General features: G+C 41.7%; 1 protein-coding gene and 1 pseudogene across 4 annotated transcripts; both read right to left on the bottom strand.

Annotated features, from left to right (window-relative positions):
- Positions 1 to 1,797: 1,797 nt before the first annotated feature.
- On the bottom strand, positions 1,798 to 21,470 carry MPC1 (mitochondrial pyruvate carrier 1). 3 transcript variants are annotated; one of them, XM_033234249.1, is made up of 5 exons: positions 21,262 to 21,470; positions 7,080 to 7,083; positions 3,660 to 3,756; positions 2,841 to 2,973; positions 1,798 to 2,327 (listed from the first exon to the last, which is right to left on the bottom strand). In XM_033234249.1, the coding sequence occupies exons 1-5, from the start codon at positions 21,330 to 21,332 to the stop codon at positions 2,303 to 2,305; spliced, it is 330 nt and encodes a 109-aa protein (XP_033090140.1). In that variant the 5' UTR covers positions 21,333 to 21,470; the 3' UTR covers positions 1,798 to 2,302. The 3 variants fall into 3 exon arrangements, with proteins under 3 accessions (XP_033090140.1, XP_033090141.1, XP_033090142.1); XM_033234250.1 differs by lacking the exon at positions 21,262 to 21,470 and adding an exon at positions 21,126 to 21,142; XM_033234251.1 differs by lacking the exon at positions 7,080 to 7,083 and having other exon boundaries at positions 21,262 to 21,465.
- Positions 14,092 to 19,266, bottom strand: LOC117096892 (annotated as a pseudogene). The gene has a single exon (XR_004442705.1). The product of XR_004442705.1 is annotated as a keratin, type II cytoskeletal 8-like (transcript).
- Positions 21,471 to 23,446: the final 1,976 nt, after the last annotated feature.

Below are 23,446 nucleotides of genomic sequence, written 5' to 3'. Positions count from 1 at the left end.
CACACTTGCAGGATTCCCTCAGCTCGGAGGCAGGTTTTGGCCAGCAGGAATGACCTTACTGGCCTCTGTCTCTCCATATTCTCTCCTCGGGAGTACCAGGAAAGTCCACGGAACGAAACTGTTGCCTTGGTTTCTATCAGGGCCTGTTCCTGCTCGAATCCCCTGCAGTATCTGCTCCTGGTCCCTGGTGCTCTGCAAGCTTCCACCTGGCTGACCGACAAGGCCATGCCTTCAGGGAGCTGGCCAATCTCTGAAATGGAGGTGGGAAAATCCCCTTGCTTCTTACCCGGCAATAAAGCCTAGCAGGTTGGGAGTTTTTCCAAGGTGATGAAGAGAAAGACCTCAAGCCAAAAATCCTTGACAGGGGCTGACTCCACAGGGAAAGGCCAAGGGTGGAGGAGACCTATGAGGGCTTCAGCTGCTGCACTCTATGCCCTGTGTCTCTGTGGAGTTAAAATGTCTCACAAGTATTATTACTTGTATGATAAAGTAGAACAAGTGGTTTTAACTTAATTTAACCAATCTATAGCACTTCATGCTAGTTTTTTTCACCACACTCAGCTGTACTTAACTGTGGAAGCTGAGCCTGACAGAGCTGTCGTGTGGCAGGGTTCCTGCAGAGTCTGTCCTGCTGTGGTCCCAGCTGCAGTGTGGCAGGAGCAGCGTCCCCAGACAGGTGTGCGCCCTGGCCTTGCCAAATACAGGTGTTTCACAGCTTCACAGCCTGTCCCCTCGTCTATAAATGCCCAGCTTGCTCCACAGTGCTGTGAGAGGCCCAGATAGAACACATATGACAATGCTTTGTGAACTGTATAGCACCTTAAAAAGAAAATAAAAGTGACAGAATATGAAGCTGGGTGCAGTGGCTCACGCCTGTAATCCTGGCACTTTGGGAGGCAGGCAGATCACTTGAGGCGAGGAGTTCGGGACCATCCTGGCCAACATGGCAAAACCCTGCCTCTACTAAAAATACGAAAATTAGTCGGGTGTGGTGACACGTGCCTGTAGTCCCAGCTACTTGGGAGGCTGAGGCAGAAGAATCACTTGAACCCAGGAGGTGGAGGTTGCAGTAAGCTGTGATTGCGCCACTGCACTCCAGCCTGGGCCACAGAGCGAGACCCTGTCTCAAAAAAAGAAAAAAAGGTGACAGAATATGGACCCTTGCGGGAGACCGCACCTCACAGACTTCCCCTCTGCTCAGCATGGGCTTCTCTGCTGCCCTCATCTGCCACCACGCAGAGAATGGGAAACTGTAATCAGATTCAAGTTGGATTGTTTTAAAAACCCTAACTTAACTGTGTAATGTGAAATAAGAAGTCAGGACTATGCTCTTAGAGTATTTTCAGTCATTTGGTCAGACCCCTCCAGAGCAGCTCCTAGTCAGCGGCTCCGTCCCTCCCCTTGGAAGCTGATTACTCACAGCATCAGCCCATTCCTGTGGGACCGCAGTCTCAACAGCTTTCTCGGGAAAGCAGCATTATTCTTAGATCACCACAGGAATCGCCTGTGCAACTTTGTACAGATGGAGAAAGAGAAGCCCAGAACACTCACGTGACTGGCCTGAGTCTCAGTGACTGAGGGGCATTTCTATTAATAACACTTGCCCATAAGAGACAGAATGCATTCTGCGTAGCTGGACTGTCGATGATTTCCAGAAAACACTGGTCTTCCAGCTCTGCATTTCCTCCAGCCGTCTTCATAGTTTTCAAGGAGTTCCATTTTCACCTATAATTGTCTTTTCATATACACTATTCTGCAGTTTCCTACAGAATGCAGCAAGATATTTAATCATACTCATTTAACAAATATTTAAATCATTTATTGCCATTAAGTTACAGCATCTCAATATACACACTGCATGGAAATACACAGATAACATTTTTAAACAGTGGGGACAAGATTTTAGGTACATGGCCAGCTGTTGGTTGTCTTGTGGTCATTAAAGACAATGTCAAGAATTAGGAGTACTTAAGTGCTGGTAGTTACAAATGTTGTTCTCTTCAGTTTTTCATTAAGTAAATTCTAATAGATAATATACATATTACTGCAGAAAAAACCATCATCAGAAATTATTAATTGCATATTTTGAGCTACTCTTTATGGAAAGAAGTAAAATATTTAGTACTTGTAAGGCAGCAGAGAGTTGGTTTAGAGACTCTCAGCTATGTCTATAAAAATAGAATGGTTAGTAAAAATAGCATTCAGTGTATTTTCCTTAGTGAGACTATTTATAATGAAATCTGTGACTCAGCAGCAGCTGGCAATGCTGTCCCTTCAAGACCTTGTTCTTCATTTTCCATTGTTACGCAGATGCCTTTTTAGTCATCCTGGAAAGAAACAAAAATTCAATGAGAAACAAAATTTCAATGCCAATCACAAGGGCTTTGGATGGCTTTAAAAAGACACTTTTACATAACATTTATTTCAACTTGCAACTTAAAAAACAGTAATATAGGCTGGGTATCCCTCATCTGAAATGCTTAGGCCCAGACATGTTTCAGATTTTTTCAGATTTTGGACTAACTGGATTATACCAGTTGAGCATCCCTAAACTGAAAATCCAAAATCTGAAATGCTCCAATGAGCACTTCCTTTGAGTGTCATGTTGGCACTCCAAAAGTTTCATGTTTTGGAGCAGTTCAGATTTCTGGATTTGGGATGCTCAGCCTGTATCCTACTTCATGTTAACTTGCATGTTTTATTAAGTGGTTTCCCCAACTGCTAAAGCACATCTATACACACTCCAGTCCCCAAGTACTCCCTCAGACAAGAGTTTAGCTTCATTCACCCCAATTCCTCAAATTCCTGAAAAGAAAGTAGCTAAATTGAAATCTGCTTACTCGTATTTGATAAGCCGCCCTCCCTGGATGAGCTGGGCTACTTCATTTGTTGCGTGGCATGCAAACAGAAGCCAGTTCCGAGGCTGTACCTTGTAGGCAAATCTCATGAATGTCAAAGAATAGCAACAGAGGGCTGCCAAAAATAGCAGAGCAAAGATAATCAATAACTTAGAAAACTGAGAGAGTTGATAGGACCACAGAGATGAACAGTTCCATTGCCTCGATCAAAAAAGAACCTCTTCTGCGAAAGCCTTTGACAGATAAAAGTTGTTACTTAAATGCCTGTATGAATAGGAAGCTCATAAAAAATTTTACTGTACTGCTATGCATTTTTGTTAATTATTTAAACATTTAAGGAACATATTTCAGAGCAAGAGTAGGCTGAAATTCATTCTAGCCACTTCTTTTTTATCTCCTAGAGTTGCTTATAATCCATTCATTATCTGAAAGAATTATTTATTCCCTCCACAACAGTTTTATGTTCAAATATCAGGGTTTCAAGTAAGTTTAATAACACTTTCCCCAAAAAAGTTCACAATATAAATCATTAGAGTGACTATTAGAATGATTCAGATGACACATTCTTCAGTTGGTTGTGCTAAATCTGAAAGGCAAATAAGATGTTACTACTTCCTAGATAAATATTTCTAATTAATCTTGTTTCTTACTCACATGGAGAAGTAACACTGTTCCATGCCATCACATTCTGTATGTGACTTTCTGATAGTGACTGTAACATCTGGTGCTACAATCTTGAAATGCAAGCAGGAGCTCTACTATGTTGAAAGTCCTCCCAATTATCCAAATCTGCATTCTTACCGAATGTCATCCGCCCACTGATAATCTCTGGAGACTTTTTCATGTCATTGATGGCAGCAATGGGAAGACCCCAGTTGGCTACCGGGCCCCAGAAGTGCTACAAAAAATGAGAGGAAAAGAATGAAGAGAGGAAAAAGTTAAGACAGAACTATAAATAGCTGAAATTTTCCTTACTTCAAATAACCATGTGAAACTCATGAAAACAAATCTTCGTTTCCATTTTGCAGGTTTACTGGGTTAATTGATGGTTAACATTCAGGTATTGGATTGTCCAAGTGTTCCCATAGGAATCAGCAGTTCTTACAGGTGAGCCCAGAGCTAGAAAGGGTTTGGCAGCTTCCCAAGGTCCCTACTGGTTTCCACACTACAACCAAGTCGTCTCTGATTGTCCCATTTAGAAAATTTAAAAATAAGATTAACTTCTTACACAATTCATTGTTGCTATAATTCAAACCCTGTTAGAACTATTCTCCATAATTTTTATGTTTAAATCTATCCACACTCCTTTTCCCAAATTTTCATTAGGATATTTGTTAATAATTCTTAAAATGCAGACCGTAAATTGGGTACTTTTCTGAAGAAAGAAGCTTAATAAGGGAATACATTGTTTTTCAGCTTATATGAGCTATTCTAAGTTAAAAGAACTTGGAAATCAATACCCAGGACTCCAGACACTAAGAAATTAAGATTGGAAAGTACTTTTGACATAATAGCAAAAACTTACATTAATATTAAAAAAATGAACCAATAGTTTTTCATTCTACAACTACACTCATTCAAGGATACCAAAGTGAAGTTGTCTGTGTTTGACAGCAGCCACAATCAATTTAATTTTAGAGGCTGAAATAAAATAAGGCTTGTGGCTTTTGTTCATTAAATGAAAAATTGTTTCATTAATTTAGAATTTGGAAATAATATTTCCAAATCTGAAAGAAACCACATCTTGTTGGCTAAACACCCCTTTTAGTTATCCCAACACTAAAGAGTAAAAACAGTCTTTGCTTGACTTCTGCCTGTCATAACGTTTAGGTTAAATTCAGACTGTTAAATACATTTCTAGACTTTGCTTCTATTATTGACGAGGGGTTAAAATACAAAAATTCCCTAAAAAGTGGTAAACCAAGGGAAATATAAGAAAAATAAATGGGAATTAGATTTGGCATAATAGAGTATTTTAAAATGTTTACTTAACATGTAAGCCACAAGGTCATTGAAATAACTGTAAAAGGTCAAAGTTCCCATATAGCCATCACGATAAGTATTTCAGGGTTTAACATGTGAGTTATAAACTCTGTAAATTAGGCACAGTTGGTTTAAAGAATCTTGAGATTCTGGGCTGGCTAATTAGTCCCCTTGCGTTCAGACTAGATATTATCTAAGATACTCACTATTGCAACTTTCACTTAATTTCTTACATTTAGATGAGGTGGCTAGTGGCTCGCAAATTGGACAGCACGACTTTAGAGGAAATATTTCTTTGAAAATGACAAGTTGGGTCGGGTGCAGTGGCTCACACCTGTAATCCCAGCACTTTGGGAGGCCGAGGCGGGTGGATCGTGAGGTCAGGAGTTCAAGACTAGCCTGGCCAACATGATAAAACCCTGTGTCTACTAAAAATACAAAAATTAGCCGGGTGTTGTGGCAGGTGCCTGTAATCCCAGCTACTTGGGAGCCTGAGGCAGAGAATTGCTTGAACCAGGGAGGTGGAGGTTGCAGTGAGCCGAGATTGTACCACTGCATTCCAGCCTGGGCAACAGAGCGAGACTCTGTCCAAAAAAAAAAAAAATGACAAGATGACAAGTTGGAGAGAAGTGCACTCCTGCAGAATTCTATTAACAATGACCTTTAATTTCTTATATTTAGATGAGATATGGCCAGTTTTCTTTTTTCCTTATTCCCCAGACTCTTTTAAGGGAGAGTATCTATCTCCCCCTTACCTAATTCTTTTCCTACCTGTCCTGTTATTGGGTCTCACTTCATTTTTCAACTCTCTATTATTCCATAGTGGCCTTCCTTTTCTTCCTTTTTTGACCAGGCCTTTCTCCACTTGGTCTATTTTCATCTCCTTTTCCATTTACTCTCTTTCCATTCCTCTGCACTATATGGTGGTGTTGCTGTCTACTTTATCATGCATGAACCCAGGGCTGTGACAAAGCCTGAAGAGTTATTCTAAGAGGGGCATATAAACCAGTTTCTCTACCACCGGTTGTGAATGTGTCTTCTTTTATAGGTGGGGGTAAAGCAGAAATGGACAATGTAATAAATCTAAACCTAAAGTAGCCCTGGGAGATTCCTGGCTAAGTGATGGTATTAAAAGTTTAAGTATGGGCTGGGCATGGTGGCTCACACCTGTAATCCCAGTACTTTGGAAGGCCGAGGCAGGCGGATCATGAGGTCAGGAGTTCGAGACCAGCCTGACCAACATGGTGAAACCCCATCTCTACTAAAAATACAAAAATTAGCTGGGTGTGGTGGCTCACACCTGTAATCTCAGCTACTTGGGAGGCTGAGACAGGAGAATCACTTGAACCCGTGAGGCAGAGGTTGCAGAGGTTGCAGCCAAGATCGTGCCACTGTACTCTAGCCTGGGCTGAACAGAGCAAGACTCCATCTCAAAAAATAAAAATAAAAAAATAAAATAAAAAGTTTAAGTGTGATGAGTGTTAGGTTATAGGAAACAGAGTTCTGTAAGTTAAGAACTATACATACACTTATGACTGTAAGTGTTGAGCGATACTGAAAACATATTTCTTAAGAAGAACACAAAAGGTAAAGATAATTTTAACACTAGTTTGCTAAAATATCTAACCTTAGAAAGTTTATAATGCATCTTTCCTATCTAGTACATGATTCTAGTTCTCTCTTCCCTTTTTTAGAATATGATTGATTTATGCTCTGTCAGATATTCAGCAATTTTGAGAAAAATAAGGAACTTTATTAAAATCCAAAAAGAAATTAACATGTTGGATTAAACATTTTACTTCATTATAATTCTTAATTGTGCTGAAAAGAAAGTTCCAACAGAATTGTACACCACTACTTCCTGCGTGAAATCAAGCCATGGAAATGAACTCTACCCTACAGGAAAAAATCATCCCACCTTTCTTTTCCTGCTTTCTCTTTTTCTTTCTCTGTTTCCTTTCATCATTGCCAGGCTCCACTGTGACTGTTATCAATGAAGTAATTATATGCTTGTTTCTAAAAACAGGAGTAGGGAGCAGCCCCAGGAGCATGGCTCTCACAGAGCTCATGTCTAGGCTCCCTAGGACAGGCCAGGGTGCAGTAGGCACCCTTGGCAACCTGCCAGCCATGGCGGCTAGAGAGGCTCTCACAAGCAAAGGACACTAAGTCCGCTGTGCATAACTCTGTTAATGCAGAAAGTCTGCAAAAGCCTGAAATGGATGGAAATAATTTTCTTACCGTACTATTTTGTGAAGAGTCACCGAAGTTCAGACAGGAGAGACATGGAAAAAAAAAATCAAATGATTTTGGTCTTATTAGGTTACTGCAACCTTACACCTGTATTCAAATTTCAGTAACAGGACTACAATATTAACAGAGTACATTCTTTCATTATTTTTAAAAGATCAAGTAATATCATTTCTAATAAGAACTTTGACTTAATGAAATTAGATCTTAATTTTTATGGAAAGTAAGTGCAATCCTTAGAGCAGAACTATCCAGTAGAAATATAATGCAAGGCACAAATACAAGCCACATATGTAATTTAAAACTTCTAGAAGCCACATTAAGAAAAGTAAAAAGAAGGCCATACACAGTGGCTTATGCCTGTAATCCCAGCACTTTGGGAGGCTAAGGCAGGAGGACTGCTTGAGGCCAGGAGTTCACTATTAATCTGGGCAACATAGTGAGACCCCATCTATACACAAATATATTTTAAAAATTAGCTGGGCATGGGTGGTTTGTGCCTCCAGAGGATTGTTTGAGCCCAGGAGTTCAAGTCTGCAGTGAGGTATGATCACACCACTGTATTCCAGCCTGGGCAACAGAGCAAGACCCCGTCTGGAAAAAAAAGAAAAAAAAAAAGTAGAAAAGTGAAAAGAAACCACAGAAATTACTTGTATTCATAGTTTATTTAATCCACATGTATGCAAAAAAAATTTTAATTTCAAAATGTAATCAACAAAAACTATTCATTAGAACTTTTACATGGTTTTTCATACAATTCTTTGAACTCTAGTGTGTATTTTACACTTACAGCACATCTCAGCTTGAACTAGTCACATTTCAAGTGCTCAGTAGTCACCTGTGGCTAGTGGCTCTCAAATTGGACAGCACAGCTTTCGAGGAAATATTTCCTTAAAAGTGTCAAGTTGGAGAGAAGCATACTGCTGCAGAATTCTATTAACAATGAAACTTTCCCTTCTGCTTACTAACACATTGCATCAGAATGTGAACCCCTGGAGGGATGTATTTTTGTTACTACTGGACTACTTAAAGTAGTGCCTGGCATTTACATTAGAATTTTAAAAATATCTGTTGAATGAATGAATGAATAGTAAAAATGTCAATGCTATTTTCCAGAATGTTAAACTTAAAAATACACCAAAAACTTATATTGAGTTACTCTTATTTCTGAAATAGCAATTTCTCTTGCCAGGATATACCTGAGCTCTTCTCTTAGGGCTAAATCTCAAAGTTGAGCTACTGAAAGAGTTATTGAAATAAAATAATAAAATTGAGCAGTACAGCAGGGGGAAAAATGAAATAAAATCCTTTATAAACACACTCAAGTCCAAAGAATTCTACTAGTTGTTTTGTTTTAGAGAGCACAGAGATTATAATTTGTAACATGAAAATAATTGTTGATGGTGCCAATAATACAGTAGTTCCCCTTATCCTCAGAGGATGCATTGTAAGACCTCCAGTGGATGCCTGAAACCGTGGATAATATGGAACCCTATATATACTATGTCTTTCTCCTATACATACATACCTATTATAATGTTTAATTTATAAATTAGGCAGAGATTAACAACAATTACTAATAATAAAATAGAACAATTATAACAATAAACTGATATAAAAATGTTGAGAATGTGGTCGCTCTTTCACAATATTGTAATATTGGACCACAACTGGCCTTGAGTGACTAAAACTACAGAAGGCGAAACTGCAGATGAGAGAGTCCTACTATGTGCTTCAGATAGGTTATATTATGAAATGTATATCATTCATATAAAATTATATATACAAATGTAATTATCCAAATTATATTTCACACCAATTGCAAACTGACCACAATGCTTTATAGCAGAGAGATTGATAACCTTACTGGATCAGACAGCACAATCTAGCTACAACAGTCAGTCACCTACAGCATTGCTCTCCTTAAAATACCTTTGTCAGTATCTGAACACTGGCCCTTTAAGTAACTATGAATAACCAAGGGCACGTTTTTTCCCTATAAAAATATTTTAAAGGATGTAGTACTTACAATGTAAAGTTTCAGCTTGGACATAACTTAGTTTTTCCTTTAGGGCTCTCTCCTTAAATCATACAACAGCTCAATTATACCCTATTTTACAACAGAAGACCTTAGTATAGATTACAAATGTATGAGAATAAGGGAGAATTACCTTCTGCCTTCATACCCTGCTCAATTCAAAAGTCCTACATGAATATAATCACCTTAATTACTGTAAAACAATCTGAGAGTCAAGTCAGTTTAAATATGTCTGTTAAATACAAAACACTACAACTCATCATCCCTCAATTCTAAGTCAGGACTTTCTAGAATGCATGAATCAACGACTCAATCAAAATATCTGAAAAGCATATTTGTGCAGAACCAAATTAGAAAAAAAAGAATGCTTCCAAATATGTATTATTACCTGTTTCAAAAAAAAAGATAAATTTATAAGCCACATATAAACTGCAATTTGGGGACAGTAATGCAAAACCATTTAGAAAATATTCTTGATTTTCTCTTTATTTGGTATGCTGCCTTTATTTCAGTAAAAAAGCAAACAAACACAAAACTCATAGACTTTCTTGGGTTCACTTATGATTTTGAATTCTCATGGAGGAGAAACTATATTTCCAGTTAAAAATTAAGTATTCCGTTTTTTTAAAAAATAAACTTTATTTTTCAGAGAAGTTTTAGGTTCACAGTAAAATTGAACCCAAGTACTTCCCATATATACCCAGTCCCGAAACATGCACGCACTCTCCCATTATCTACATCCACCGCCATGGTGTATTTATCACAATCATGAAACTTACATTGACACAGGATTGTTACCCAAAGTCCATATCTACATTAGGGTTCACTGTTAGTGCTGTACATCCTGTGGATTCGGACATATAATGCCATCCATCCATCATTACAGTGTCTTACAGTAGTTTCACTCTCTAAAAGTCCTCTGTGCTCCACCTAAACCCTCACAACCACTGATCTTTCGACTGTCTCCGTAATTTTGCCTTTCCCAGAACATCATGTAGTTGGAATCAGGTAGTATGCAGCCTTTTCAGACTGGCTTCTTTCATGTAGTAATATGTATTTAAGTTTCCCTCATGTCTTTTTTCATGGTTTCATAGCTCATGTTTTAGTGCTGAATAATATTCCATTGTCTGGATGTACCAAAATTTATTTTGCCATTCACCTACCAAAGGACATCTTGTTTGCTTCCAAGTTTCGGCAATTATGAATAAAACCTCTATAAAAATCCACATGCAGGTTTCTGTGTGGACCTAAGTGTTCAACTCCTAGGGGTAAATACCAAGGAATATGTAAGAAACTGCCAAACTGTTTTCCAAAGTGGCTGTATGATTTTGCATTCCCACCAGCAACGAATGAGAGTTCCTGTTGATTCACATCCTCATCAGCATTTGCTTTTGTCAGCGTTCTGCCTTTTGGCCTTTCTAACAGATATTTAGTGGTACCTCGTTTTAATTTGCATTTCCCTGATGACATATGATGTAGAACAGTGGTGTCCAATCTTTGGGCAGAGCATATTTTCATATGCTTATTTGCCTTCTGAACATGGTGAGGTGTCTGTTTAGGTCTTCAGCCCATTTTTAATTGAGTTCCTTTCTTATTATTGAGTTTTGTTTTTGTGGTTGTTGTCGGCTTGTTTTGAGAGGGAGTCTTGCTCGGTTGCCCAGGATGGAGTGCAGTGGCATGATCTTGGCTGACTGCAAGCTCCACCTCACCGGTTCAAGTGATTCTCCTGCCTCAGCCTCCCAAGTAGCTGGGATTACAGGCACCCGTCACGACACCTGGCTAATTTATGTATTTTAGTAGAGAATTAGGTAGAGGTTTCACCATGTTGGCTAGGCTGGTCTCAAACTCTTGACCTCAAGTGATCTGCCTGCCTTGGCCTCCCAAAGTGCTGGGATTACAGGCGTGAGCCACCACACCTGGCCTTATCGTTAAGTTTTAAGAGTTCTTTGTATATTTTGGATAAAGTCCTTTATCAGTTATGTCCTCTGCAAATATTTTCTCCTATCTTTTCATTCTCTTGACAGCATCTTTCACAGAGCAAAACTTTTTAATTTTTACGAAGTCCAGCTTATCAATTATTTCTGGGATCATGCCTTTGATCTTGTATCAGAAAAACTGATCATCAAACCCAAGGTAATTTAGATTTTCTCCTAAATTATCTGCTAGGAGTTTTATAGTTTGTGATGTATATTTAGGTCTGTGATCCTTTTTGAGTGAATTTTTGTAAATAGTATAAGGTCTGTGTCTACATTCGTTTCTTCTTCTTCTTATTTTTTGCAATTGCATGTCCAATTGTTCCAGCACTATTTGTTGAAAAGGCTGTCTTTACTACATTGTTTTGCCTTTGCTCCTTTGTCAAAATTTAGTTGATTTTGTTTATGTAGGTCTACTTCTGGGCACTTCATTCTGTTCCATTGATTGATCTGTCTATTCCTTTGCCTATACCACAGTCTGGATTACTGTGGCTCTACAGTAAGTTTTAAAGTTAGGTAATGTCAGTCCTCCAACTTTGTTCTTCTCCTCCAATACTGTGTTGGCTATTTTCAGGTTTACCGCCCTGTCCATTTAAACTCCAAAATCTGTGTGTTGATATCCACAGAATAATGTGCTGGGACTTTAACTTTTACCTATTTACTTAAAAAATGTACTTTATGGCTTCTCTTTGGCATATTCAAAGTAGTCTTGTACATCACTAGTCTTGTACTTTGGGGCCATCATTAAATAAAATAAGGGTTACTTGAACAGAAGCACTGCAATACCACAACAATCTGACAACTGACATGGCTAAGTGACTAGGTGGCATGACTAAGTGACTAACAAGTAGGTAGCATCTACAGCATACAGATGGTGGATGAAGGAATGGTTCATGTTTCAAGAAGGACAAAGTGGGATGGCATGAGATTTCATCACGCTACTCAGAATGACACAAAATTTACAATGTATGAATTGGTTGTTCCTGGAACTTTCCACTTAGTATTTTCAGACCTTAGTTGGCCACAAGCAACTGAAACTGCAGAAAGCAAACTCTGGATAAGGTGGGTGGAGAGCTACTGTATTCCCTTTCTTCTGCTTATTTTCATTCTAATTTGCTTTTTTTGTTTGTTTGTTTGTTTTTTAAGTTTTGTAAGGTGGAGGCTTAGATGACTGATTTTAGAACCTTCTTGTTTTCTAATATATGCATCCAGTGCTATAATTTCTCTCTAATCACTGCTTTAACTGTATCCCACAAATTCTGGTAAGTTGTGTTTGCACTTTTATTTAGTTCAAAATATTAAAAAATTTATCTTGACATTTCTTCTTTGACCCAGAGTTATTTAGAAGTGTGCTGTTTAATCTCCAAGTATCGGGGATTTTCCAGCTATCTTTCTGTTAGTGACTTCTAGTTTAATTCCAAAGCACACACCATATGATTTCTAGTCTTTTAAATTGGTTAAGATGTGTTCTATTCTCCAGAATATAATTTATCTTGGTGAATGTTTCATGTGAGCTTGAGAAGAATATGTATTCTGTTGCTGTTACATGTAGCAGTCTACTGATGTTCATCATATCCAGTTGTTGATTCATTGTTTTGTTGAGTTAAATTATGTCCGTACTGATTTTCCGCCTGCTGGGTCTATTTATGATGGAGGGGTGAAATCTCCAATTATATTAGTGGATTCATCATTTTTTCTTGCAATTCTATCAGTTTTTGCCTCCTGTGTTCTAATGCTCTAATGGTGCATACACATTAAAGATTGTTACCTGTATTAGGGCTCTCCACAGAGACAGAACTAATAGAAGATGTAGAAGATGTATAGCTATAGATATATATACACATACATGTGTATATATGTATAATTTTTAATGGAAACTGGCTTATGCTGTTATAGAAGTATAAGTCTCATAAGCTGGAGAATCAGTAAAGCCAGCGCTGTAACTCAGTCTGAGTCCAAAGGTCTGAGAACTAGGGGAGCCAATATTGTAACTCAGTCCAAGGCTAAAGGACCTGAGAACCTGAAGGGCCACTGGTGTAAATCCTAGAGTTCAAAAGCCCAATAACCTAGTGTTCTGATGTCTGATGGCAGAAGAAAATGGATGTCCAAGCTCCAGAAGAGAAAGCAAATTGTCTGTTCTCTACCTTTCTGTTACTGGGGCCCTCAACAGATTGAGTGATGCCCACTTACATGGGTGAGGGCACATCTTCTTTACTCAGTCTACTGATTCAAATGCCAATCTCTTCCAGAAACACCTGCATAAACATGCCGAGAAATAATGTTTTACCATCTATCTGGGTATCTGTTAACCCAGTAAAGTTGACACCTAAAATTAACCATTGCATATGTCTTTTTGGAGAATTGATCCCATTATCATATGTAATGTCTCTCTTTATCCCTGGTAATTTTCCTTGCTCTGAACTATGCTCCATCTATAGCTACCAATGCCTTTTCTTGATTAATGTTAACATGGTACACCTATCTCTATTTACTTTTAATCTAGATGTGTATTTACACTTAAAGTGGGTTTCTTGTAGACAATGTATATTGAGTCTTATTTTTTGATCCACTCATACAATATGTCTTTTAATTGGTACTTTTAGTCTACTGATATTGAAAGGATTATTGATATAGTTTTATTACTGTTTACCATATTTGTTACTGTTTTTCTATTTGTTGTCCTTGTTCTTTGTTCTTTTTTTGCCTTCCATTCTTTTTCTGCCTTTTATGGTTTTAAATGAGCATTTTGTATGATTCCATTTTCCCGTCTTTCCAAAAATAACAATTATTATTATTATTTATTGATTTATTTTTTGAGACAGTCTCGCTCTGTTGGCCAGGTTGGAGTGCAGTGGCACGATCTTGGCTCACTGCAATCTCCGTCTCCCAGGCTCAAGCAATTCTCTGGCCTCAGCCTCCCAAGTAGCTGGGATTACAGGCATGTGCCACCACAGCCAGCTAATTTTTATATTTTCAGTAGAGATGGGGTTTCACCATGTTGGCCAGGCTGGTCTCGAATTCCAGACCTTAGGTAATCCACCCGCCTCGGCCAGTTATAATTATTTTTTTAAATTTTTCACTGGGTGCGGTGGATTGTAAGGACTCCCCAGCCTTGTGGAACTGTAAGTCCATTAAACCTCTTTTTCTTCCAAGTCTTGGGTATGTCTTTATAAGCAGTGTGAAAAGGGACTAAAACAGGTGGGTGTCCTGTTCCCTGTGCAGCCCTGCACTACAGCCTCTCCAACAGGCTCTGGGCAGCCCCAGGGTGGGTAGACTGGGTGGGGCTGCTGTGGCCCTTCACTTGGGTAGGACATCAGAGGATTTGAACACCAGCTTTCCATCACAGGTCTTGATCTTCTTCACAGCCACAGCCCTGAAGGAGCTGGTACAGCTGAAGGAGCTGGCTCCAGCCCCTGCCAGAACCAAAGCTGGAGCCCAGGCCATAGGTGAGGCCAGGGCTTGTTAAGTCCCTGTAGGCTGAGCTCAGCTCGTCTGCATAGCCACTGGTGGTCTTCATATGGATACTCATGTTCTGCATCCCAGACTCTAGCCAGCTCTCCTTACCCTCCAGCAGCTTCCTGTAGGTGGCAATCTCAATGTCCAGGGCAAGCTTGACATTCATCAGCTCCTGGTACTCATGCAGAGGCCACACATGTCCTTCTCGGTCTGCTCTAGGGCAGCCTCCAGCTCAGAAAGCTTGGCATTGGCATCCTTAATGCTCAGCTCCCAGTGCGGCTTGGCATCTGAGATGGTGGCCTCCAGGGAAGCCCTCTGGCCTTTAAGGCCTTCAATCTCAGCCTGGAGCCAGCTGATGTTCCGGTTCATCTTGGAGATCTCAGTCTTTGTACAACGCAGGTCATCCCCATGATTCCAGGCCAGCGTCTACAGCTTCTCATACTTGATCTGGTACATGCTCTCAGCCTTGGCCCGGGTGCGGTTGGCAGTCTCCTCATACCAGGCCCTGACCTCAGCAATGATGCTGACCATGTCCAGGGAGCAGCTGTTGTCCAAGGACAGCACCACTGATGTGCACAAGATCTGGAACTGCAGCTCCCGGATCTCCTCTTCACAAAGCTGCCTAAGGAAGTTGATCTCATCAGTCAGCCTTTCCAGGTGAGACTCCAGCTCTACCTTGTTCACATAAGCTTCATCCACATCCTTCTTGATGAGAACAAATTCATTCTCCAGCTCTGTACGGTTATTGATCTCATTTTTGTACTTGTTCTTGAAGTTCTCTACCAGCTCCTGCGTGTTGCCAAGCTCCGCCTCCAGTTTCAGCTTCTCCTGGCCCAGAGTGTCCAGCTGCCACAGAAGGCTGTTGAAGTCACTCTCGAACATGTTGTCCATGTTGCTCTGAGCCGTCTTCTGCTGCTGCAGGAGGCTCCACTTGGTTCCCAGCATCTTGTTCTGCTGCTCCATGAACTGCACCTTGTCGATGAAGGAGGCAAAGTTGTTGTTGAGGGTCTCAATCTGCTCCTTCTTCTGGGTGCACATGGCCTGAATGTTGGGGTCCACTTCCAGCTTAAGGTGGCTCAACAGGTTCTGGTTAACTGTGACGACTGTGATGCCTCCCCTACTCCTGGCCCCACCATAGCCTCTAGCCAGACCCATGCCAGTGCCCAGGACACCCTGGAAGCTGCTGCTGCTGCCCCCTCGGGAGACAATCAAGGAGGTGATGCAGGCCCTGGGCCTGCTCATGTAGGAGCAACTGCTGAAGGCCCGGGGGCCAGAGGTGAACACCCTGTAGGGCTGCTGGGTCACCCTGATGGACATGGTGGAGGCAGAAGTGGAGGCAGGCAGAACCAGGAGGAGATCTGAAAAGGAGCAGAGGAGCTTTTAGGTCAGTCTCTAATTTTTCCACAATTACGGTAATGTTAGCTTTCTCTGAAAGTACTGAGAGGAATTTAGGTAATTTATAACTTACTTATGTAGTACTAAAAGGATCCAACTGACAGCCTAGCATAGTATATTTCTAACATTATTCAAAGTAAAATGGGATAAAATTTTGAGATATTCTAGATCATAATTCTACAGTTTGCTGAAATTTATTCTTACCAAATTTTGTCTAGTTTTCTAGTTCAAATTAAAATGAGGGAGGGTTTTAACAATTAGAATGTGTGATATGCAGCTATATTTAGCGAGCCAAAAGTCAGCTGAATGACAGTAAAGACCTTTGTGACTGGACTATCCAGATATTAAGAGACTCTTATGGCCAGTCCTGCTTCGACATTTACAGCTTCATTCAATTTCTGAAAGTCAATTATATGGCAGGGAAGTGCTCAAAGAGTCCAAGGACCGGGTGTGAAAAGCAGTTTGGCAGAGAAAAGGGAGACATATGCAGGAAAACACGGAGCACAAAAATATCTAAAACCTTTTTTTCAAAACCGTTTCTACACATTCTTATTTTCCTCTAAATGCCAAGTTGACATTTCTGTTTTAGCTTCACAAGTTTGGTATCCAGAGGTTCTGAAATTATCTGTTTGGTTCAGATATCAGCCTTCTCATGTGGCAAATGAAGCACTGGAATGTCTAAGGCCCGTTCCGACTCTAAAATTCCACAAGTTTGGGAAAGATTCCCTTTTATTCTACTGCAACTTCTCACCTGGGTAGTAAGTATAAATTCTGAAAGCTTTCCTGGAGACTCAGAAGTTAAAATTAATTTAGAATACCTCATTAACTTCAGAATATTCAATGCAAACATCCCACTAACTTCAGATTCATAAGCATGCTAAGTGATTAACTGATTTTAAAGCACTCTATGATCTAGTTTCTTCTTAAGAAAACATCCTCTGCACACATATACAAATACATATGTGTGTGTGTGTGTGTGTGTGTATCCATTCACCTTTACTATAATATACACAACTTGAGAAATCAGTCTCCAGAATAAAGCTGCACAGACCTTGATTGAGTTAATCATTAAAATATATGTCCTACCTCAAAACTTTTTTGCTTATTCTAATTTATTCTTCTTAACTAGAAATCCAGGAAGGAGAATGAGAGAAGAGGAAAAGCAAAGAAAAGCTCTCTTTCTTTATTCTGTCAATAAGAAAGGTGAGGGAATCGTTTCTTAAGAAAAAGGTATTGGAATAGAGACCCAGGAAGTTCTTGATTCAAGATACTAATCAAGGTAAGTAAGAAGAGAGAGAATAAAGTACCAAAAAGAGAGTACCAGAAATCCTGGGGATTAAACATGCAATATTAGTTACAATAAAAAATAAATTCAACACTTACTTTTGTCAAGCGCTATACTATGTCATTAAACAGCTACCAAAGCACAAAAGCTAAACAGTTTGCCCAAGCTCACAAAGCTGGAAAGCAAGAGTTGGGCTTCAAATCCATCATTCAAACTCATCACCTAGGTTTAACAGTACTATTATCACAACTAACAATTTCCAATAATTATTTAATATTATTTAATACTGAGATCCTATTTAAGTGTTCTGTTATCCCAGTAATGCCTTTTCCAGCTGTTTTTTCACACCAGGCCCAATCAAAGTCCACACATTGCCTTTGGTTCTTAGGTGTCCTAAGTGAGAGCCAGTTTCATAAACTCTTTCCGTTAATAAAAAAAAAAAAAAAAAAGCATCATTTAAAATACATGTGGATGGGTTGGGCATAGTGGTTCATGCCTGTAATCCCAGAGCTTTGGGAGGCCAAGATGGGGGAGGACTGCTTGAGGCTGGGAGTTCAAGAACAGCCTGGGCAACATAGCAAGGTCCCATCTCTACAAAAAAACAAAACCCAAAAAACTAACCAGGTATGATTGTGCACACCTGTAGCCCTAGCTACTTGGGAGGCTGAGGCAGGAGGCTCACTTAAGCCCAGGAGTGGGTGGTTACAGTGAGCTATGATCATGCCATTGCACTCCAGCCTGGGTGACAGAGTAACACCCTGTCTCTAAATAAATAAATACACTTGGAAATTCAGTTTAGTAAGAATGTTCAACTTGATTCATAAAACATGATTGAAATAAATTTATAATCTGTGTAAAATATGATTTTAAATTTATGCTGAAAAACTCAATTAATTTTTAAAATTCTATAACAGCTTTAGTTGAGAAAACCTCCAGACCCCTTCAGTAGGCTACAAAAAGAATGCAGAGCATGCAAAGTATGTACAACAGGCAACTGATGAAGTAAAAAGAGGAAGGGATAGAACCTTGTTTCTGATTAGAAGAAGAGAGATATAATTACATTTTCTGCTTTATATTTTATTCTTCTTTGCTAAAGAAAAGCCGGGCTGTAAGCAAAAAGCTTGGAAGAACAAATAGGAAGTACTTTCCTCTGATATGTTCTAGGAAGAAAGGTTTCTCTTTCTAGGAGGAAACACTAAAATAAAAAGCTTCTGGTCAGAGTTTTGATACCTGACCTCAAACTGGCCCTCAATCACTATTTGGCAGACCTAGCATGAATTCCCACTGCTGCCAAGAATGGCAGGGAAAACAGGTCAACTGAATGTTTCACATCACGTGTTCACCTTTCAAAAATAATTTCAGTTCAAGATCATAGAGCTTTATAGCTCACACAAGATTTTAACTTTCTAAATAACTATAAACTTTAAAAAGTGTTTTTGCTTTCAAAAACAGAAGGATATAATAAAATGTAGAGTGATCTGGAGTTTCCTAGTATTTTCACATCCCTTATCCAATTTAATTTTCTTGATAACCCAAAAAGAGCATTATCATTAAACCCATTTGATGGGCAAATAAAGTCTGCTGGGATCAACTTGCTGGGGATCCTGGACTGTGAGTCATTCTTCTGAATCCTAGTCTGGTGCTCTACCAGGCAACACTGTTCTGAGTAATGCAATTCTCTTCTTTTCCTTATTTAGTCAAAGTGTAATTGAATTAAATACTGGAGAAAGTATAAAAATTTAAAGCTACATAAAATTAATTTTAGAAAAGAAGGTTAGATGATATACTGAAGTATCCTTTTGAAAAGCCTGGCTCTTGGAAACCCATCTAGTAGAAGAAAATATAACACTTAGAAAAGCAGAGCTCTCTTCCTTGAAAATATATTTAACAAATTCTTCCTATGTAATAAAACTAGGAAGTTAGGGCCGGGCATGGTGGCTCACACCTGTTAACCCCAGAACTTTGGGAGGCTGAGGTGGGCGGATCACCTGAGGTCGGGAGTTCGAGACCAGCCTGACCAACATGGAGAAACCCCGTCTCTACTAAAAATACAAAATTAGCCGGGCATGGTGGTGCATGCTTGTAATCCCAGCAACTTGGGGCTAAGGCAGGAAAATAACTTGAACCCAGGAGGCAGCGGTTTGGATGAGCCAAAATAGCACCACTGCACTCCAGCCCGGGCATCAAGAGTGAAACTCCATCTCAAAAAATAAAGAAAAAAGAAAAGAAAACTGTTAGGTAATTATCAGCATAATTTTTATATAGCTAGGTGTCAAAACTGTATTTTTAATTTTACCATACAATGTTATCTTTAGCTGTACCTATTAGGAAGGTTCATTATACAAGACATTAATAAAAAGCTAAAATTCAAAGCTGTAAAGAAACTTAACTGCAAGGATTAAGAGCATATCCTCAGATTGGTACTTTGTTCACATTTTTACTACCATGAATCTGATAAATTGCTGTGCTCCACAGTACTAAATATCCATCTTAATTAATCCTAGTTCGATTTAAGCATAGAAATGTCTTTTTATGAAAATCAGAAGTGAAGCTTCCGTGTACAAGTTTACCATACGGCAGACTGAATTGTTTTTCTTACCCTAGTGCTCTATAAAAGTGGAAGTAAAAAGTATTAGCAATAAAATTCAGGATTTAAAACTTATTTATTGCTAAAATCAAGTTGCCTTCACACTATACCTTTTGGACGGTTATAACAGGATTTATTTCTCCTCAGCTTTCACCTCTTTACCTCTTGACCACACTATTAAATACTGGGGAAAAAAACCGCAGCTGTACACTTACCTCGATTTTAAAATCATTCACTGAAAAACTAAAATTATCCTCCTAAATAACCTAAAACTGCTTCAAAGTTATAGTCAATATTTTGAAATAAAAGCAAGCGCCTCAAGATTAGAGGTGCAAATAAATTATAGACGTATTTTCAGGCTTTCCAACCGCGAATGCTCCTTGTTTCTAATTGGAAAGGAGTGAACAGAAAATAGAACAAGGAGAAAAAGGTACGTCCTCAGAGACACATCACTTTACTTTGGATGACAGAATTTCGTATATAAAAACATCTTAAGTTGTACTTCCTCCCAAGCTTAAAGTCCTTATAATGAGAACACCGAAAGGCGAACCCAAGGCCAGCACATTTTATTTCCGCTGTCCCAGAAGCTGGCTGGGTGCACCCGAAGCTCCGCTCCAACAGCGCCGCGCCGCGCTCTCAGCAGCGCCTCCCGCTGGCGTCTCCCCAGCCCACGCCCAGGTCGCGGCCTCTAGCACACCTGGACCGACGCAGGTGACCGGCGACCCACTCCGAGGATCTGGTAGAAACCGGCCAGGAGACCACTCCCGCCCGGAGGAGCGAGCCACTGTCACCTGGCCTGGAGGGACGTTCCCCACTGCCAACTATGCGAGAGGAACGAGCCTCTGTCACCCTTGCCAGGAGAGGCGTCTCCACGGTCACCCTGCCCTGAGGGGCGCCCACTGGCACCCCTGCCGGGAGAGGCGTCCCCATTGTCACCATGTCCTGAGGGGCGCCCACGGTCACTTTCGTCCCTCCCGGTCCCCACTGCCACTCTGACCGGGAAGGGCGTCCACTGTTATCCCCACCAGGAGAGGCGTCCCCGTTGTCACCCTGGCCACGAGGGACGCCCACCGTCACCCGCTCCCTGAAGGGCACCCAATGTCACCCCTGCTTTGAGGGGCGCCCACTGTCACCCTGCCGGGAGAGGACACTGTCACTCCCGCCCTGAGAGGCGCCCACTGTCACCCTGCCAGGAGAGGACACCCACTGTCACCCCCACCCACTGTCAACGGCTCTCTACGCCGTCCGCTTCGGGGCATGGGGGTCCGGGAGGGAGCTAGGTGGGGGCCCCTGAGAAGCGCACCCTCTCGCCTGGGCCCGGGCCCACCCGCTGCCCGGGGCCACCGCGTCTTCGCGGCCGCCCTCGTCGCGGACTGCACAGGTCGCAGCCTCCTGGGCGCCCCTCCGGGTTGCGGGGTCCGACCTGCGGCGCTCGTCACCTCATGAGGTAGTCCCGGAAATCCTTGCTTCGGACATAGTCCGCCGCTTTCCGCACCAGCGCGCCAGCCATGGCTGTGCCGACACCAGACCCCGAGAGGACACTGCCGCTGCTGCTGCTTCCCAGAGCCAATGACACCCAGGCCCACCCCGCGGCGGCCGACAGCCAGCTAGCCCTGGGGCCCGCCTCACGACACCCCGCCACGCCTTACGGCCGCGCCGCGCAGCCCGGCTCTCGGCCAATGACAGGGCGCAGGGCCGGAGATGGTGGCGCGGACTGGCTGGCTCGTGGCGCACACCTCCTTCCGGCCCTCTGTGGTGCACGGGGGCGGGGCCCGCTGCCGTAAAACGGCTGGGGCAGGGCGGGGGCTGACAGGCGGTTGCTAGGCTCCAGCGGCTCCCGGCCCGCGGGGGCGTGGAGGTGACATCTCTGGCCCGCAGGGCAGTGGGCGCCCTGCCGAGCGTCGCGCGGTCTTGGGGCGCCCTGCAGTGGGGCCCCTGCGGCGCAGCGCGCGGTGGGACTGGCCGGGTTCCCCCGGCACCCAGGGCCTGTGTCTGCGCCGATTCCTGGCAAGGGCACCTTGGCTGGGCGGCCCGCGGCCCCCGCGCTTCCTGCATCCTCGTGGGCAGACCCGGCCCGCCAGCTGGGCCACCTGCGGTTTCCGGGCACTGGGGAGTGCACAGAGCCCCGAGCCAGCGACCGCAGCCGGGGCCCCTGGCTTCTCCCGAGCACTTTTCCCTGGACCGGTCCCTCCAGGGTGGCGGACGGCACCCAGGGCCGGCGCTCCTCACCAGCGCGCCGCAGCTACGGGCTCAGGAGGGAGCCGCAGCGTTGGAGGAGGAAAGCATTTAAGAATAGCACAAAGCCTTAGGCTCGAGGAAGCGTGACTGCTTACGTATTGAAAATAAAGGTTCTATAAGTCCCACCGCGGGTGCATATTGAAAAGAAAGGGACCATTAGCACGCGACCCTCGCCTAGGTATATAAGCCCTAGCACGACTTTCGGATCACCAAGGCAGAGAAAGGAACACATTGAAGGCTTTTGCTTACCTTTCCAGGTTGTTTCGTTATGTTTCTAATGTGGATGATCATTGAAAATGCCTCCGGTGGCCGGGCGCGGTGACTGACCCCTGTAATCACAGCACTTTGGGAGCCTGAGGCAGGTGGATCACTTGAAGTCAGGAGTTTGAGACCAGCCTGGCCAACATGGTGAAAGCTCGTCTCCACTAAAAATACAAAAATTAGCCAGGCGTGGTGATGCGCGCCTGTAATCCCAGCTACTAGAGAGGCTGAGGCGCAAGAATCGGTTGAACCTGGGAGGTGGAGGTTGTAGTGAACCGAGATTGTGCCGTTGCACTCCAGCCTGGGTAACAGAGGGAAATCCTGTCTCTAAAATAAAAAAGAAATAAAATGCCTTTGGTGAACAGGAATTCTCAACGTTAGTGACCCGCAGTGTATTAGTGTTAATAACGGACGTCCCCTTTAACCCAGCAAGCCCATCTAGAGATTTCCGAGGATAGACAAGCCAGTTTGTGTAATTTCATGTGTACAGCATTGTTTTTAGTATGGAAAGATTAGAGTTTACATATCCACCCATAGGGAGAGAGTTAAATAAATCACGGTGCATCCATTTAGTGGATTAGTATACAGCCCTTGGAACTCTGTATGTGCTGATACGAAATATCTTTTTTATTTTCAAGAAAAAAAACCAGGTTCAGAATAGTGTATAAAGTATGCTACTCATTGTGTATAGGGACAAAGAAAATATATACATTCATGTTTGCAAAGATACTGGAGAAATGTTAGTAGTGGCTGCCTCTAAGGATGAGCAAGTGACACTGACTTTTCATTGTATCTTTCTTTGTTGTTTTTGAAGTTTGTACAGTCTACATATGCTATCTATTCAAAACAAATGGTGTTAAAGAAGAAATGCCTTTGAGAATGAAAATGGTAAGCCGTTAATTGAGTGGGGTTCATTTTCTGTTAGGATCATGGTCTCTATTGGTCACAGCTGACCTTGATCGCCTCTGAAGGTGTATCTCATTACACAATGTTGCAGTCTTATAATAACACCAGGAAGGTTGTTCTGTTCCACCTGAACTGGCTTCATGATGGGGTTAGGAATGTAGAACCTGTGAAAAGTGAGGGGGGTCTTGATTATTAATAATAATGTTATTAATAGCTACC

Source organism: Trachypithecus francoisi, unplaced genomic scaffold, assembly GCF_009764315.1.
Source record: "Trachypithecus francoisi isolate TF-2019V2 unplaced genomic scaffold, Tfra_2.0 Lachesis_group15, whole genome shotgun sequence".
NCBI classification, from domain to species: domain Eukaryota; kingdom Metazoa; phylum Chordata; class Mammalia; order Primates; family Cercopithecidae; genus Trachypithecus; species Trachypithecus francoisi.
The sequence above is the reverse complement of the archived record's forward strand: the minus strand, read 5'-3'. Positions and strand labels throughout refer to the sequence as shown.

Bases quoted from the DNA above. Each gene is read 5' to 3' on its own strand.
- MPC1 (XM_033234249.1), bottom strand. From the start codon at position 21,332: ATGGCTGGCGCGCTGGTGCGGAAAGCGGCGGACTATGTCCGAAGCAAG. The intron at 2,974-3,659 runs GTAAGAATGCAG...TATTTTTGGCAG, and splicing joins CAGTGGGCGGATGACATTCG to CCCTCTGTTGCTATTCTTTG. The intron at 2,328-2,840 runs GTAAGCAGATTT...GTTTCTTTCCAG, and splicing joins GGGCGGCTTATCAAATACGA to GATGACTAAAAAGGCATCTG.